At 49.4% G+C, this 18,050-nt stretch overlaps 1 protein-coding gene across 1 annotated transcript in view; it reads left to right on the top strand.

Annotated features, from left to right (window-relative positions):
• Positions 1-18,050, top strand: part of LOC115531581 (ras-related protein Rab-26) — a 55,775-nt gene that overhangs the window by 33,740 nt on the left and 3,985 nt on the right. Inside the window, exons 5-7 of the mRNA XM_030340933.1 lie at positions 8,745-8,797; positions 12,987-12,994; positions 17,811-17,935. Coding sequence (XP_030196793.1) covers positions 8,745-8,797; positions 12,987-12,994; positions 17,811-17,935 — 186 coding nt within the window. The remainder of the gene's footprint in view (positions 1-8,744; positions 8,798-12,986; positions 12,995-17,810; positions 17,936-18,050) is intronic.

The following is an 18,050-nucleotide window of genomic DNA, read 5'->3' as shown; positions in this document are numbered from 1 at the left end:
CATCTCTGCGCCTCTGTGTTCAGCAGGAGACTCATTTTACCTCCATCTGGTGATTACGCAACTCGTAGGAGAACAGGACGTTATATTACCTGACACGAGGGAGCTAGTTTGTGTTTTGAGGTCGGGGTGGTCTGTGGGAGACACTGGTGGCCCACCAACGGAAGGCCTCTGTATGGTCCTCTGACCCGCTGTCATCCAATCACAGTGGTCACTTCAAGAGGGGGGGGGGGAGATAGCAGACAGGGGGAAAGTTGAACGAATAAATCTAATTAAAGCAGAAGAAAGAACAAGAAAAATAACTTCCCAGCTAAAGTCCGGGCCAAGGCTGCATGACTTAAAGACGGGAGCGAGAAGAGAAAGAAATCCTTTCAGCTTTTCTGCAAAAAAAAGACACAGGGCCTAAGAACGCACGGCGGGATTACAAAGTAAGAGCACGGTTAGGATTCGTGGGCTTTCATGCAGAGCGAGGGGTGCACTTTACAGCCCAATAGGCCTTCGACTCCTTGTGATTACAGGAGTCTCATGAGCTCAGAGTGTAAGTCAAGAATTCATCATCGGACCCTTCAATGAAAAGGGATTAAAAAAAACAGAATGGAAAATGCTGTATGCAAGCCCTTTGAGTATCCATACCTTTCGGAGTCTTGAACCGGGTGTGTGTAACGGCTTTAGTCAAACCAAGCACTGAGCTCTGATCTCTCGGGTTCTGGGGAGAAAAAGTATGACTGAGAATGATTGTTAAAGGCTTCAGTGATTCATTGTTTCTATCCATAGGAAAACCCCAAAGTGTGTTTCCTTTGATAATCGTGTCTGTCAGATCCCCCTGGAGGAGGTTCTAGTAGCTGTAGCAGTTTTTCTACGTTCAGCGATGTTTCTATTCTGAAATGTGTTGTGACTAATGTCTAGCTTCTGACCAAAGCGTAATGTGTGTGTTTGGTGAACATCGTAATGTGTGTGTTTGGTGAACATGCTCACTATTTTGATGTGGGCTTGAACAGTGGTGATGTGATCGTGCACAGTGTTGATGGTTGGCGGGCATGGTGTTTGATGTGCTCTATGTAGGCGTGCACAGTGTTGACATCGTGGGCGTGCACAGTGTTGATGTGCGCGTGCACAGTGTTGATGTGAGCGTGCACGGTGCTGATGCACTAGTGCGCGGTGCCGAAGTGAGCGTGCACGGTGGTGATTTGAGCGTGCACGGTGGTGATGTGACTGTGCATGTTGGTGATGTGAGCTGGGGCACTGCGTCTGATCAACAAGCACCCGTTTCCCTAATGTTTGTCTGTGTGAAACTCCGTTGTATGTGTGTGCTCACTTGCGTGCGTGTCTCTGCCCTAATCAGTCTGTGTCTGTTCTTCCTATAACCAGACAGCGTAACCCCCCCCACACCCCTAACCCCCTTCCTTAACAAGCATCCCGTCCCACCGCCCAGCATCCAACACTCGCACAACGTCTTTCATCTGCTATTCCTTCTATGTCTTTTTCGCCCTTCCTGATTGTAACTTCTCCTGGGATTTCATGCTACCCGTAGCTAATATTTTTCTATCCTTATTCTCTTACAGACTTTTCTCTGTCTCTCTGTCTCTTTGTCTCTGGCTGTATGTCTGGCTCTCTATCTCTGTCTCTATGTCTGTCTGTATGTCTGTCTCTCGGACTGTCTATCTGTATGTCTGTCTCTCTTCCCTGAGTCGGAGTCGGGGGTATTCTGATAGGGACGGGGACACGTGAAGGGGGAGAGAGGGGGAGAGAGAGAAGTAGGGCGGGAGGGATGGGGGAAAGAGACCCACAAGGAGATTTAGACAGGGTGGGAGAGATTGAGGGAGGGAGAGAATTAAATTGTCGTTTGAAGTGTGAATGCAGGTGTGGAGAAGATGATAGGCACTGAGAGATGGACAGACAGGGAGCAGTCTTGCGTAACAGAAGAACGATAGAGGAACGAGATGAGGAGGTACGTTGCAGAGAGTCGACTAGAAGGAGTAATATAAAAGGAGGGCTTGAAGGGGAGGGAGTGTGAGGTTCTGACGGGAGGTAAGGATGGACGAGGAGGAAAATGACAGTGGGAGAGAAGTAATGAGGACAATGTGTTAGTGTTAACACAGCCTTGAGCGCTGCGATCCATCACCCACCTATCTGGAGCTCACACACAAACACAGAGAAACAAACCGTGCACACACACACAAAACCGTTCACACACACATTTGCCTCTTGCATACAAACACTTGGCGAGGAGGGACTCAAAGATGCTCTGGGGGTTTCTAAATATTCATGTCTACCACGGATCTACGGTTCATGAAATGAAAAGCATATGTAATGACGTTCATGAGCAGCAGGACTAAACCCACCCTCCCCACTGAGGCCCTGCTGGGTCAGGGCCTGGTTGGTTTGAGCCAGGGCTGAGTCAGGAAGCACCAGGTGGTCTCGGCGAGGCCGTGACGAGCCCTCTCACCGCTGGGCTCTGATGATGAAGTGGGAGGAGAGGCCTCTGCAGGAACCACACCTTCTCATGGCCTCCATCTTCACAGGGGACACACACACGCACGCCCGCATGCACGCACACGCATACAAATACACATACAGGGACACACACACACACACACACACACATACAGGGACACACACACAGATGTCAATCGCGCTTTGTCCCTGGCAGGCTTTTGTGGCATTTTTGAAAAGTGACACTAATTGAAGATGTGTGTGTGTTTGTCTGATGGTGTGTTTGTGTGATGATGTGTGTGTGTTTTTGTGTGTTTCTGGAACAACATTAATGAGCTTTTCAAATGACCCAGGTCTGAGCTGTCGCTCAGTAATTGGTTTAAGGAATATGGCACCTTTAAGCGTGTGTGTGTGTGTGTGTGTGTGTGTGTGTGTGTGTGTGTGTGTGGTGTGTGCAGGGTAGACATTTATTGACACAAATAATCGTCTGAAAGATGATCGATGCTGACTTTCTACATCGATTCCTCAAACCCCCTTCACTCCCCTTGACATGCTCTCTCTCTCTCTCTCTCTCTCTCTCTCTCTCTCTCTCTCTCTCTCTCTCTCTCTCTCTCTCTCTCTCTCTCTCTTCTCTCTTCTCTCTTCTCGCTTCATCTCTCTTCTCTCTTCTCTCTATTTCTCTCTTGGTCCTGCTGTCTATCTCTCCCCCAACCTCTCTCCCTCTCTTGCCCTCTCTCCTTCGCCCTTTCTCTTTCCCTCTTTCTTATTCTCTCCCCTTCTCTCTCCCTTGGCAACACCCGCGGGCTGTCATGTGCAACAGAAAGCAAGACTTTCTTCTAAGGAAGTTGAGTAATGAGAAAGAAGCCAGACCTTCAAGGCCAGAGATGGGATCTGTCTGCATGCATTTCTGTGAGTTGGATCATGTTGATGCCTTCACTTCATTTATTTTAATATATTACTCTTTAGAATTCTTTCCTTTGAATATTTATTTTGTACTCTTGGGGTACTTGTGGGTTTTCCGACCTCCTTGATCAAATTGTTTAAAGTACTTTTTCCACTTGTTTTCAATTCACTGTCATGTGTTTGGTTCAAAACTTGTCCTCGACTCACGTGGCGTTCATTTTGAAACCTCTCTCTACCATTCACCTAAATAGCATTTGTCTTACTCTATCTCGTGCGCTCTCTAGTCTTCTTTGCTCTTCATCTCATCTCGTATCATTGTTTGACCGACATCAAGACCTGGATGCAAAACAGCTTTCTCAAACTCAACTCCAACAAATCCGAAATCCTCATCATTGTTCTGACACCCTCACTCACTCCGCTCAGAACTTCACCCTCAACATTGACGGCTCCACCATCACCCCCTCCACCAAAATCCGTAACCTTGGAGTTATCCTGGACCCCACTCTCTCCTTCCTCCCCCATGTTAACCATATACCCCAAACTGCCTTTTTCCACCTCCGAAACATCGCCCGCCTCCGCCCAAACCTGTCAACTACCGCTGCTGAGACACTCATCCATGCTTTCATTTCATCCAGGCTCGACTACTGCGATGGTCTTCTCTACGGCACCACCCCAAAAGTCCTCAATAAACTTCAATATGTCCAGAACTCAGCTGCACGCCTCCTCACTGGTACCCGCGCCAGAGAACACATCACACCTGTCCTCCGTGAACTCCATTGGCTTCCAATTAAACACCGAATCAACTTCAAAATCGTACTCATCACCTACAAGGCCCTTAACAGCCTAGCCCCCCCCCCCCCTACCTTGCCGACCTCCTCCATCACCACGCCCCCTCCCGATTCCTCAGGTCCATCTCTGCCAACCTGCTACAAGTCCCCCGGACTAAGCGCCAGACTTGGGGTGATCGGGCCTTCTCAGTTGCTGCCCCCACCCTTTTGGAATTCACTCCCCTCACACATCAAAGTCTCTCCAACCCTCTCTTCTTTCAAATCTGCACTCAAAACATACCTTTTTAGACAAGCCTTCCCCACCTAACTCCCACCTTATTCTTCATGTTTAACCTCTGTTTTTCTTTTAATCCTAGTCTGTCTTAATATATGTCTGTTACATAGTTTAGATAGGGCAATATGTAAAGCGTCTTAGAGTACCATATGTAGCGCTATATACATTTAATTTATTATTATTATTATTATTATTATCTCTCCAACCTTAATCAGGGGCAGCATTTTGCTCAGGAGGTAGAGTAGGTTGGCTGGCAACCGGATCATTGCTAGTTAGATTCCCGGCTCCTCCTAGCTGAGCATCGAGGTGTCCCAGAGCAAGACGCCTCAACCTCACTGCTCCCAACGAGCCGGCTCTCGCCTTGCCTGGCACTGCCGTCGGCGTGTGAATGTGTGCATGAATGGGTGAATGTTAGGCAATATTGTAAAGCGCTTTGAGCGGCCACTGGTTAGAAAAGCGCGGTATAAATGCAGTCCATTTATCTTGGAGGAGGCTGGAGGTGTTTCCTCCTATCAGCAGGCCTTTCACACATGCAGTCTTTCCCTGCAACGTTCCACAACATTGACTGCATAGGGTAATGTGTGAATCGGAACAGGGATCGATATTCCGGGGAATGGCTCCAGACCTCGTAACATTCCCGAGTCGTGAGAGCAGAACCGTTGTCGGGGAGACGGTGACGACCGTCTGCCGTCATACGCTTCCCCTCCGAGCGAGAGAACGGCGTCGTCGCTGATGGCGAATTCAGACACACGTCAACACTGTGCACACCAATGATTTCTGGGTGTTAGCGTTAGAATATCATATCAATACCCTGTCAGATCACCCAGGAGGAGGTCCTAGGAGATTTACTACGTTGAGTTATGTTTCAATTCTTCGGGTTAGATGGCCATTCAAATGGTAAATTCATGAAATTCGTGAAGGCTGTGACTTATGTCTATCTAGTGACTATACTAAACTATCAGCTATGTCTGAAAGAGACTTATCCTGAGTGGACTTATCACTCTCTCTCTATTTCATCTCTATCCATCTATGTCTCTCTCCCTGTTGGCAGCTGGTTTATGATTCTAGACACAAACTCTAACTCTACATATAACTTTGAACTCAAAGGTTGGGGGACATGATTTTTGCATCCTATTTATATCCTAATGATTATCCTTTAATCCGTATCTTCGTCGCTTAATCCCTCTCTGGCTGTTGTTGTTTATTCTTCCTCCCTGAAGACCCTAGCTCTCTTTTTCTCTGCCCTTCTGTAACTTTCTCTCTCGGGATTTCACCCCACCGTAGCTAATGTTGTATCATTTGTCCTTCCTTGTTCCCTTACTGACTTTTCTCTCGCTCTCTCTCTCTGGCTCTGGCTCTCTCTCTTGCTCTCTCTCTCTGGCTCTGGCTCTCTCTCTCTCTCTCTGGCTCTGGCTCTCTCTCTTGCTCTCTCTCTCTTGCTCTCTCTCTCTGGCTCTGGCTCTCTCTCTTGCTCTCTCTCTGGCTCACTCTCGGCTCTCTGGATCTGACTCTCTCGCTCTCTCTTCCGCCTCCTTTTCTTGTTCTTCTTTCTCCATCACTCTCTTGCACTCTCTTTCTCTTGATACTTCCCTTCTCTCTACTCCGTCCTCTCTCTCCCCCCCTCTGTTCCCCCTTCCCCCCTCTCTCTTCCTCCCTCTTTCTCCCTCTCTTCCTCCCTCTCTCTTCCTCTCTTCCTCCCTCTCTTCCTCCCACTCTCTCCCTCTCTTCCTCCCACTCTCTTCCTCTCTTCCTCCCTCTCTTCCTCCCTCTCTCTTCCTCCCTCTCTCTTCCTCTCTTACTCCCTCTCTCTTCCTCCCTCTCTCTTCCTCTCTCCCTCTCTTCCTCCCTCTCTTCCTCCCTCTCTCGCCCAGGCTCCATTCTATTGTCCCTGTTTGTTTGTCAGCCTTTATCTCTCAGAGTGATGCTGGCCACCACATGCTGATTACAACCAATCTCACGCCAGGAAGTAGGGGCGGGTTTAGGAGGGGAGGAGGGATGGGCGGGTTTAGGAAGGGAGGAGGGATGGGCGGGTTTAGGAAGGGAGGAGAGATGGGCGGGTTTAGGAGGGGAGGAGGGCTGGGCGGGTTTAGGAAGGGAGGAGGGATGGGCGGGTTTAGGAAGGGAGGAGGGATGGGCGGGTTTAGGAGGGGAGGAGGGATGGGCGGGTTTAGGAAGGGAGGAGGGATGGGCGGGTTTAGGAAGGGAGGAGGGATGGGCAGGTTTAGGAAGGGAGGAAGTATGGGCGGGTTTAGGAAGGGAGGAGGGATGAACTTGATATTGACACATATGTCATATCATGATATCGACCCACTCTTCATACTGTGTGTCACAATAGTGTGTCATGATATATGGACCCATATGACATGATATAGACTACAGCCACATTCTTTTGGCAGTCTTCTTTCTTCAGTAGTCTTGGTTTGAACGCTCTCTGTTTGACGAGAGCACAGCTCACCTTAATAGACTGGGACCCGCCAGTCAGACTGAGGTTAAAGCGGTGAGTTGGCTGGGTTTTTATCTCTGGACTTAATCATCGACGAAGCCAATGACCTTTATGTTGAACTTTATTATAGATCAGCAGAGCGTCTCTGAGGTTTAGGTTGCTCGGCCGTGTGTGGTCTCACTCAGTGGTCAACGTGGACAGGCGGTTCTTTTCCTTTCATAGAAATGTTTTGATATCGGGTCAAATTCATTTTCTAACCTTTTGTACGACTTCTGCTGACGAGGTCCGTCCTTAGTTTGGAGAAACCTCATTTTTATTATTTCATGATTCAGTTTCCTTCATTCATTTCGCCTTTATTAAAAAAATAAAAACAAGTATCATAAGCCACATCAAGACACATCAGAAAAATACACATCTACACGTAACACGACACAACAACAATTATCATGTGTCGTAAACAATATTTTTAAATAAATGTAGTGTTTATGTCAAGGAGTGGGAGGAAGCCGAAGTTTCTCTCTGATAAATCCATTGCAACTGCCTTATGGGAAACAAGAAATATGAGAGTGCTGCTAATGACAATATTATGCACCCATGATGGCGACATTAGGTATTATTCCCAGGAGGTGGGGGTAAATTGCTTTCTAATGGCATTCGTTGTAGCTGCTGGCCGTTCAATTTTAAAGGGAGAAAATGGCGTCCAGACCGCTATTCAATTCGACTCCTGAGATTAGCTCTAAATACCCAATCACTGGAGCGAACAGGGTCGCTCTGCCTCCAACACGAGGCCGGCCTCATATCTGAGGCCACACTGCACAATGGCCTGACGGCTGCCAGACGCTGTGATGCGATTGGCTGTCCTCCTAGTATTGATTGTGTTGAGGAACAGGAAAGATACGCCAGCTTCTGGAGGTGGTACGACCCACTGGCGTGGTCTGTAGTCCGGTTCAGGACGTGGTCTGTAGTCCGGTCCTGAGGTGGTCTGTAGTCCGGTCCTGAGGTGGTCTGTAGTCCTGCCCAGAGGTCCAGAGGTGGTCTGTAGTCCGGTTCAGGACGTGGTCTGTAGTCCAGTCCTGAGGTGGTCTGTAGTCCGGTCCTGAGGTGGTCTGTAGTCCTGCCCAGAGGTCCAGAGGTGGTCTGTAGTCCGGTTCAGGACGTGGTCTGTAGTCCAGTCCTGAGGTGGTCTGTAGTCCGGTCCTGAGGTGGTCTGTAGTCCGGCCCAGAGGTCCAGAGGTGGTCTGTAGTCCGGTTCAGGACGTGGTCTGTAGTCCAGTCCTGAGGTGGTCTGTAGTCCGGTCCTGAGGTGGTCTGCAGTCCGGTCCAGTGGTCCAGAGGTGGTCTGTAGTCCGGTTCAGGACGTGGTCTGTAGTCCAGTCCTGAGGTATTCTGTAGTCCGGTCCTGAGGTGGTCTGTAGTCCAGTCCTGAGGTGGTCTGCAGTCCGGTCCAGTGGTCCAGAGGTGGTCTGTAGTCCGGTTCAGGACGTGGTCTGTAGTCCAGTCCTGAGGTGGTCTGTAGTCCGGTCCTGAGGTGGTCTGCAGTCCGGTCCAGAGGTCCAGAGGTGGTCTGTAGTCCGGTCCAGAGGTCCAGAGGTGGTCTGTAGTCCGGTCCAGAGGTCCAGAGGTGGTCTGTAGTCCGGTCCAGGGGTCATGGACATGGTCTGTAGTTCGTCTGCAGCGTCAGCAGTTCAGCGATGGTTCTGATCTCAGCGTTCTGTTAGCACAACATTCCTCAGCCACTTACGTAACGAGGCGTATTCGCTTAATTAATAACTGTCTAACACCTCGTATGGCAACGGTGTCTACAATTAAAATGAATTAATAGGGTGTTCCGGTGTGTTTGATTGGTTTTCTGTTTCATGCCAACGGTGCTTTTGTCTGATGTGTATATTTATCCCCATCTCCACAGCCCTCCTCCTCCTCTATGACGTCACCAACAAGGGCTCCTTTGACAACATCAGGGTAAGGAAATGATTACAGCTCTCGCTCTCTGTTCCTCCGTCTCATCCTCCCCGTCGCCCAATAGATGAAAATAAAGAGCGCCATTGAACTCAAATTAAGTTTGAACTGCTTCTGCAGTGGCTCCCCAACACGACCAAGAACCAGAGGTAGACTATATGTTTAGATGCACTGACTATATATTTAGAAGCAGTGACTATATGATCAGAAGCAGTAACTGTAGAAGCAGTAACTATATGTTTAGAAGCAGTAACTATATGTTTAGAAGCAGTGACTATGTTTAGAAGCAGTGACTATATGTATAGAAGCAGTGACTATATACTCAGAAGCAGTGACTATATGTTCAGAAGCAGAAATGTACTCATGCAGTGACTGTAATCACTGCCTTTAGATGCAGTGGGTATTAGATGCAGTGGCCTTTAGAGGCAGTGGCCTTTAGATGCAGTGTTTATGAGTTGCAGTGTTTATTAGATTCAGCGGTTATAAGATGCAGTGGGCATTAGATACATTAACAGGATAGCGTTAAGCTGTTTATTTAAGCTGCAGAGGTTGTGTTGTTGGCCAACTGGGTAACCCCCTATCATCCAGTGAGTAGCCATGATGGAGCCAGAAGCCCCAGCAGAGGTAGACTAGGGCTGTGTTAGTCATCTCTCTAGATGCAGGTGGTTGAAACCTCATCTTAACTCTGCAGGTGAGCCATATTCTGCAAATACTTTATGCACTGTATGTGGGATGCATATTGGATTTTTTGGATGAAAGCCGGATAAAATGAAGAATTATAAAACCTTTGTAGGTTCGATTATTTGACAGAGTTCTACGGTATGTCTGCTCCAGGGTCTCGCTCTCTCGCTCTCTCTCTCTTTATATCATATATTGTCTATATCCTTCTGTCTCTTTCCTTTCATCTCTCGTGCCTACCTCTCTCGCCATCAAACACTAAAGTCGTCCCTTAAAGTATCAGAGGACTATCACAGAAACGGCTCTGAGAGTCTGATCACGTGATAGAAGACAAAGAGGATGAGGAGGAGGGAGAGGAAGACAATTAATGGTGGTGACAGCTGACAACCAGGAGCTGCTGTTAGAGGGCGTGTTGGTTTTACCTCCAAATGGATCCATCGCTCTGCCATCCCCCACGGGGGCTGGGAACTCGCTCCCTGGGCTGCCACTGAACTCCATTCTGCCAATTTCTAACACTCCATGGACCATTATACGGGACTGTGTGTGTGTGTGTGTGTGTGTGTGTGTGTGTGTGTGTGTGTGTGTGTGTGTGTGTGTGTGTGTGTGTGTGTGTGTGTGTGTGTGTGTGTGTGTGTGTGTGCGCGAGTGTGTAAATATTTGAGTGTGTTTGCATTCGGGCTTGTTTTGAGCGTGTGTGTGTGTGAGTGTATATATGTCTGTGTGTCCGTTTGCATGTGTGAGTGAGTGTGTGTATATGTCTTTGCAGGCGCACTTGTGTGTGTGTGTGTGTGTGGTTGCGTGCATGTGTGCGTGCGTGTCCATGTAAGTCGGGCGCATTAGGGAGCCGTCTGCCGCCTGGCTGTCTTTCTTCAGGTGCACCTGGGGTGTGTGTGTGACGCAGCATGACTGGTGTCTGGCTGTCCCCGGCTGGCAGGCAGTGGGGGTTCTGGACAGGATGGGGTGCTGGATGGGCCACTGATAGCGGTGGGGAGGGGGGGGGGGGGGGGGGGAGCTGGTGGGGATGCCAGATTGGGGCGAGGTGTTTTCCATCGCTCCACGTGGCGTACAGGAGGACTCTGCTGGGGGGGGATGCATGGAGAGTGGGCTCAGCCCCCACCGAGTGTGTGGTGGACGGAATGAAGACTCGAACACCATGTCAAAACAGATCCAGAACTTTTGGTAAATCCTTTGTTTTCAGTCTAGGGTAACCTTGGACAATGTATTAGTTTGCTGTATTTTAAAATTAAAAGTAATAATTCATTTAGGATTTCTCAACACTTGTATTTGATGTGAACACATAATGCAATTCAATAAATGTTTTGAATTGGACTGTGAATTGGATTCGTCCTGGAGAAGGCGAGCTGGAAAAAGAGAGATTTTAGAATAGCGTTGGTTACATCGTCTCTTGCCAGCCAAGGCTTCAGCAACGCTGGTGAGCGGCTGAAGGACTGGCTTCATAAAACACCTCCTCACACAAAGAACGCGTGAGTCACTCACAGAGGGGAACATGTCCCTGACCCTTGGTCGTTTGCAGAAATGCCTCAGAATGGAAAGTCTACAGATTGGCTCAAGCACATTAAGTAACCTCAGGTTATGTTGAGGGTACTATCTAAATGGTAAATGGACAATGGACTAAATTTATATAGTGCATTACAATATTGCCCAAAAATCACCCATTCGTCCACACATTCACGGCGGTGTCAGCCACGCACGGCGACGGCCAGCGCCTCGGGAGAAGTGAGGGTGAGGTGTCTTGCTCAGGGACACTACGACACTGTCTAGGAGCTAGGAGGAGCCGGGGATCGAACTAGCAACCTTGCGGTTACCAGCCAACCCGCTCTACCTCCTGAGCTACTGAGTTGTTATTTTCTCCTTTGTTAGTGTTACTTGCCTTGTGCGTTTTCAGTGTCTCTCAGACCCCCCAACACAAATATTACCCAGCCACAAAGGAAGGTGACAGAGGTGGGATGACAGCGTCTGCCTCTTGGTGCACAAACTGTGGTCTGTTGGAGCTCTGCTCAGAGGACGAAGCCCTCTGTTAAACCCTTCCTCTCTCTACCAGCCTATCCTAGATGTTGGTTAACCAGACCCTAACCCTTGTCTTAAACACGTGTTTAAGACAAGTCACTCACCAGCTTCCACAAAAGACTCAAGACTCACTGCTTTAAGGCCGATTCATACCTCCGGATCCGGACGAAATTCGTCCGTCGCCCCAAACGTTGCCTCCGGAACTACCCTTCATACCTCCGTCTGGTTTCAGCGTTGTTATGGATGTGACGCAAAAAATCCTCTAGAGGGCAGTGATTGTCGTTTCACAAATTAACGGCATCGACAATCGCAAACATGACATCTGTAGAGATGATTTTGCTTTGTGTCATCCGAAATCGGCAAAAGATTTGCAAAAAGTGTAGCCCTAGGCGGCGGTGGTATGTGACACCCCTCTCCAACCCACAGATTATCTCCTCAAAATGTTGTTAAATGACCAGTTACAACTCATTGCAAATGCAGGGGAACAATAAAATAAAAAGGTCAGGTATATAGTATAATATAAATATAAAACGTTAAATACAATAGAGCTGTCAGTTAAACGCGTTATTAACGGCGTTAACGCAAACCAATTTTAACGGCGTTAAAAAAATTATCGCGCGATAAACGCAATTGTTTTATTTAAAAAAAATATAAATAATTTTTTTTTTTTTTTTTTTCTTTGGCTCAAAACATAGAAGCAGTAGCCTGACTGCTATGTTCAAATGACATTGGTTCAAAGCAGTCGTTTAATTGCACTATAGGCTCTTTTTTTGTATCGTCCTGTTTTGATCAGTATATGCCAATGTTATCAATAAAAAATCATTTGCACAAGGCAAGCCGATGCACTTCACCATGTTGATAAGATAATTAAAATGAGAAGAATTATGGGACAAAAAAATCAAGGGATATTTAGCATAGAAAAATAATTTGCGATTAAACGCGATTAATCGTGAGTTAACTATGACATTAATGCGATTAATCACGATTAAATATTTTAATCGCTTGACAGCTCTAATTTATACATATCAGATATTATACTACTCTTTCTTACTATTTTCGCAAATGGTCTGACTTTTGACTCTATACTGCCGCCTCGATTTCCGGTCGTATTGCTTTGTTTCTCCCGGATCACTCTGGATTCGTAAGCTCAGAGGTGACGGACCCATTGACGGACGGAACACCTCCGGGACCAGACGAAACGGTCCGTATCCGTATTTACCGTAGGGTGTGAATGGGCCTTAACACCCCTTGCCCACTGCATTCGTCCGTTGACAGGTCTCATTGACTTTGCGTGGGGCGATCCCGAAATGCATTGTGGGTCCGTCCGTTCCGTCGGCTCCATCTCTTGCGTTAACTTTTCAGGCTGCGACGGATCCATCAGCCAATCAGATCTTGGCTGCGTCTGACTCCGTCCGCAATTACCACTCCCCCATCCATCAGACACTCCTTCCGTCGTCCTGCACCGTCAGTCAACGGACGTGGGAAGGCGTGGCTGACGGATGGGGGAGTAGTCTTTGCAGAGGCATCCGTCAGCCAATCAAATCGCTTCGCCGGGTTCTTCCCGCTTCTTCCTGCTTGTTGCGATGCAAGATGACCCGCTTTCCCGCTTTCCAGTATCGTCAGAGCCCGAGTCGCGTCACAGTGCTTAAATTTGCATACGCGATCTGATTGGATGACGGATCCGTCGCTGCCGAAAAAGTTGAACGTTTTTCAACTTTTTGACGGAGCCAAAGGCTCCAGCGGAACGGACGGATCCACAATGCATTGCGCGTCCGTCCCCATTCAAAGTCAATGGGGATCAGTCAACGGACGGAGGAAGTGGGCACGAGGCGTAAGAGTTCACCTAGACTCTGACACTCCTAGCCCCTCCCATGTGTAGCCCCTCCAACACCTAGCCCCTCCCCCACAGTCCCACTGCTCATTTTGCAGATGACAAATAAATTAGCTTGGAATTGGCAACTACAGATATTTGTAGATGGCGCCCTAGGCGACCCAGTACACATAAACAGTGCCGGGGGCTCGGGTTAATCCACCAGGCTCAGTTTCTGCTGGGTTCCCTTTTGTTCAAAAAAATGTCACAAAAAAGGACCGGTTAGTCATCTGAAATATACGTTTGCGCCACAACACTGCGGGTCCCCGGGTTCTCTGTCTGAGCCCATCCTAACACGGTTCACCTCTGAATAATGGAAACTGAAGAGACAGCTTCATGAAGCCCCCAGCGGCGACACGCGACACCGCCGCTCTGCGTTTGATGGCGTGCTGGTCGGCGGTCGTGTCTGGCCCGGTATTAATGCATGCTGTCTTCATCCCGACGTACGTCGGCTGCCGCTCATCCCTTCTCATCAGCCGCCCGCCGCTCGGAGAGTCCTCCATGTTTAATGCATGTCCTGTCTCCGGCGGACCCTTATATGTGAAGGGTCCAGCTTCTTCTTACATGAGCATTTCAACATAGGAAGTGCAGCCGCGGTGACATTAGCATTCGTAGCACGTCCTGACAGCTTGTACGGGCATGAGTGTGTGTGTGTGTGTGTGTGCATGCTTGCGTGCATGCCAGCGAGCCAGTGAGTGAGTGAGTGCGTGCGTGCCCCTTGCTGTCCTTCTGTATGTAGTCTATCCTGAGTCACAAACGCACAGGATTGACTTGAAGCACTGCTAGGGACACACACACACACACACACACACACACACACACACACACACACACACACACACACACACACACACACACACACACACACACACACACACACGCGTACTGTGCACACTGAATGGGCGGTTTGGAAGCGTCCATTTTAATCGGGGATGGTCCCACTGATTGAAGTGGCCGCTGAAACGCCCAGCGGTCTGGAAGAAGTGCATGTGATTCCCCGGCAGAGGAGAAAGGGTGCACGTGGTTCCCGCCCCCAGTTTAATTCATGCAGCTGATTTCCATCCCAGTATAATACGTGTCATGTGATGTCACGTCGAGTGGCAATTGGCAGACCACCCTGAAGACCCTCGACCCTAAACGAGCTTTAAAGCGCTCCCGTGTTAATTGATTTAATGGAATACTTCAGAAAGGACTGAATCGTTTATGGAACATTTCCGTGGCTGGAATTGCAGAGAGAAAAAGTTTCCACTCGCAGCCTCCGACGAGAGAACTCACCAAACCTTATTTTTTTCGAATAATCCCTGATCCAGTTTGAATGTCCTAAGGCGGGTCAGGAAGCCTGTTTACCTGGCCTAGGATCAGGTCTGGGAGGAGCAGCAGTAAGGACGTGTGGCTCAGAGGAAGAAGCCGACAGGGTCGTGTCCGACATGGGGAGACAGATCCCAGTCGTACCTTCTGGCTGCGAGTTAAACTCCCGGGACCCTGCCATCAGAATCTCGAGTCGATTCAAAGTTTTTGAAAACATTTTCATATTTTTTGCATTTCATGCACTTTAAGTTCTCTTATCAGAAATCCGGATAATATTCTTTGGAATAACTTGTGTGGTCAAATCGTCACACACACACACTCACAATTTGTAGAGATATGTGAAGATATTACCTCATCAGCCCCAGCTGCTGGATTTAATCATGAACAGGGTCTCCGCCACTGAGGCCCAGGGGCGCCCAGCTCAGCAAATGTCGACCAGCTGCCCCGGTCTCCCTGATTGGCAGGGGAGTGCGCGCTGCGTTGGACGCTGGGAGGGCGTGTCACCCCTTAAGGAGCGGAAGTGAAACCCTTCGCCTGGTTCCGGCTTGTATCTCAGAGGGTCGATGAGTCAGTCATCGTTATAGAATAGAGGAAGCCTATTAAGAAAGCCGGGGAACACATGTAGTGAGCCGGTCTTGGACGTGTAGATAATGAACAGGGAGCCGGGAGAGGGAAGCTGTGGTCTGAGCTGCATAGCCAAGCAGAGAGAGCAGGATATCTTAATTACGCTTCATCAAGAAGACGTCTCCTCGGTGGGCTAATTGCTCAAATGTGTCATCATCGCTCGTTTTTGCTTTTTTTCCTCTTTCTCTTTCTGAGGCCTTTTTCTAAGGAAACAACAAACTGTCAGTCCTCCCTTCCACTCGCCTCTCCGTCTGCACGCCCCCTCCAGCCCTCAGCCGGCTGGCTTATAGCGTGTCAGGGCTGCCACTCTGACAAGTGGTTCACTTACTTCCTCAAAATCCCATTTTCACAGCCTCCCTCCGGGGTCGGGGGGGGGGGGGGGGGTGCTCGGTGTGTGTGTGGGGAGCATAACAAATGCTCACCCCCCCCCGCAAGCCCCGCTGAGAACGGAGAGCAGGGCTCATTAATAAACACGGGACCTGGAGGAGAGCATTAGCCAGTCGGGGATCAGTCTTTAAAGTCAATTAAAGAACGCCACGTACCAGGAGGAGGTGCGGTTGGAATTGCTTTGTGTCGCTATCGATGTGCTTTAAGAGCGGCGGGCATTAAGAGCCAATCAAATTAATTCGGTGGCTTGTGTGTGTAAGGACACTGTGGTGGGGATGTGTGTGTGTGTGTGTTTACTAGATAATGGGCTGGGATCCTACACACTGGTGTTTACGTCGCTAGTACTACAACACACACACACACACACACACACACACACACACACACACACACACACACACACACACACACACACACACACACACACACACACACACACACACACACAGAGCTGCCGTTGATAGTTGTTTTTCTCTGTCCCCGCTCTGTGCTCACAGAGATGTGAAAACAGTGTTTATGATAATACGAGAACCGTTTGTTCAGCCTGCAGATTGGCTCATTAACTCCCGAGGAGGCCCAACCCCCCCCCCCCCTGTCTCCCCCTGTCACCCCCTCGGTGCCACTGCAGCTTCTCGCCCTGTGAGGCAGAGATGCTTCTGTCTGAGGAGTTTTGGAGTGTTTTTCTCATGATGCAGGTACTGCTAGTTTGGTTGAGTCCTGCTAGGAGGGAGAGGAGGGAGGGAGAGGAGAGGTGGGAGAGGAGGGAGGGAGAGGGGAGAGAGTGGAGGGAGGGAGAGGAGGGAAAGGAGGGATGGAGAGGGGAGAGAGAGGAGGGAGGGAGAGGAGGGAGAGGGGAGAGGGAAAGGGGAGAGAGAGGCAGAGGAGGGCGGGGAGGGAGAGAAGGGGGAGGGAGCGGAGGGAGAGGAAGAGGGAGAGGAAGGAGGGAGGGCGGGAAGAGGGAGAGGAGGGAGGGGAGGGGGAGGTAGCACCTGCAGCCCGGGGCAGGCTGGATGGGAATAGAAACCTCCCCTGTAGTGAAATCGAAAGAAAAGTTAGAAGCCCTTGATTTATATAAAACCATCACAGCCTCTAGTCTTTGAGAACTAAGTGTGTGTGTGTGTGTGTGTGTGTGTGTTTTTGTGTAAGCATTGTGTTGCAATGTCCCACTTACTCACCTGCCTGCAGAATGTTCTCTCTCTCTCTCTCTCTCTCTGTCTCTCTGTCTCTCTGTCTCTCTCTCTCTCTCTCTCTCTCTCTCTCTCTCTCTCTGTCTCTCTGTCTCTCTGTCTCTCTGTCTCTCTCTCTACCTCTCTCTACCTCTCTCTCTCTCTGTGTCTCTCTCTCTCTCTCTCTCTCTCTCTCTCTCTCTCTCTCTCTCTCTCTCTGTCTCTCTGTCTCTCTGTCTCTCTACCTCTCTCTTGCTCGCTCTGGTATTTGAGTCGTTGAACCGAAAGCAAAGGAGGGGGAGGGGGATTGATTTATAGAACGTTTATTAGAGTGAAAATAACTAAATGTATTTTATTTAATCAACAGGAAAAGAAAGCTGTACAAAATGTTCCAAATTCAATCATTTTTCTTTGTGTGGGTGTGTAGTTGTGGGGTTGTGTTGGTGTGTGTGGGTGTGTTTGTGTGTATGTCAGTGTGTATTGGTGTGTGTCTGTGTGTATTGGTGTGTGTGTCTGTGTATGTCAGTGTGTGTGTGTGTGAGTGTTTGAGTGTGTGTGTGTGTGTGTGTGTGTGTGTGTGTGTGTGTGTGTGTGTGTGTGTGTGTGTGTGTGTGTGTGTGTGTGTGTGTGTGGGTGGGTGGGTGGGTGGGTGGGTGGGTGGGTGGGTGGGTGTATTTGTGTGTGTGTGTCTGTATGTGTAGGTGGGTGTATTTGTGTGTGTCGGTGGGTGTGTGTGTGTGTCTGTCAGTGTGTGTCGGGTGTATTTGTGTGTGTCGGTGGGTGTATTTGTGTGTGTCGCTGGGTGTGTGTGTGTGTGTCGGTGGGTGTGTGTGTGTGTGTCGGTGGGTGTGTGTGCATGATAATTATCTACAATCTTGTGGTTTGTGTCCCAGAGGAGGGCCCCACAGGCGCTGCACAGCTCCCATCCTCGCTCCTCTTCTTCACCCGTGTGTAGACGGGCTCGCCCCGGGTTCCAGCACTCTGGACCGGGTCCGGACCCGGGCTCTGGACCGGGTCTGGACCCTGGCTCCGGTCCGGTTCTGGTCCTGGGCTCCGGTCCGGTTCTGGTCCTGGGCTCCGGTCCGGTTCTGGTCTCTCTTCCGGGTCCGACAGGGACAGGGAGCGGGTGACCCGCTGGGCCACCCATCTGGAGTACGGCGATTTGGCGGGAACCACCGGAGGTACTTATTGGGCG

This window comes from Gadus morhua, chromosome 18, assembly GCF_902167405.1.
Source record: "Gadus morhua chromosome 18, gadMor3.0, whole genome shotgun sequence".
Taxonomy (NCBI): Eukaryota; Metazoa; Chordata; class Actinopteri; order Gadiformes; family Gadidae; genus Gadus; species Gadus morhua.
Note: the sequence above shows the minus strand (reverse complement) of the source record. Positions and strands in the feature narration are given on the sequence as shown.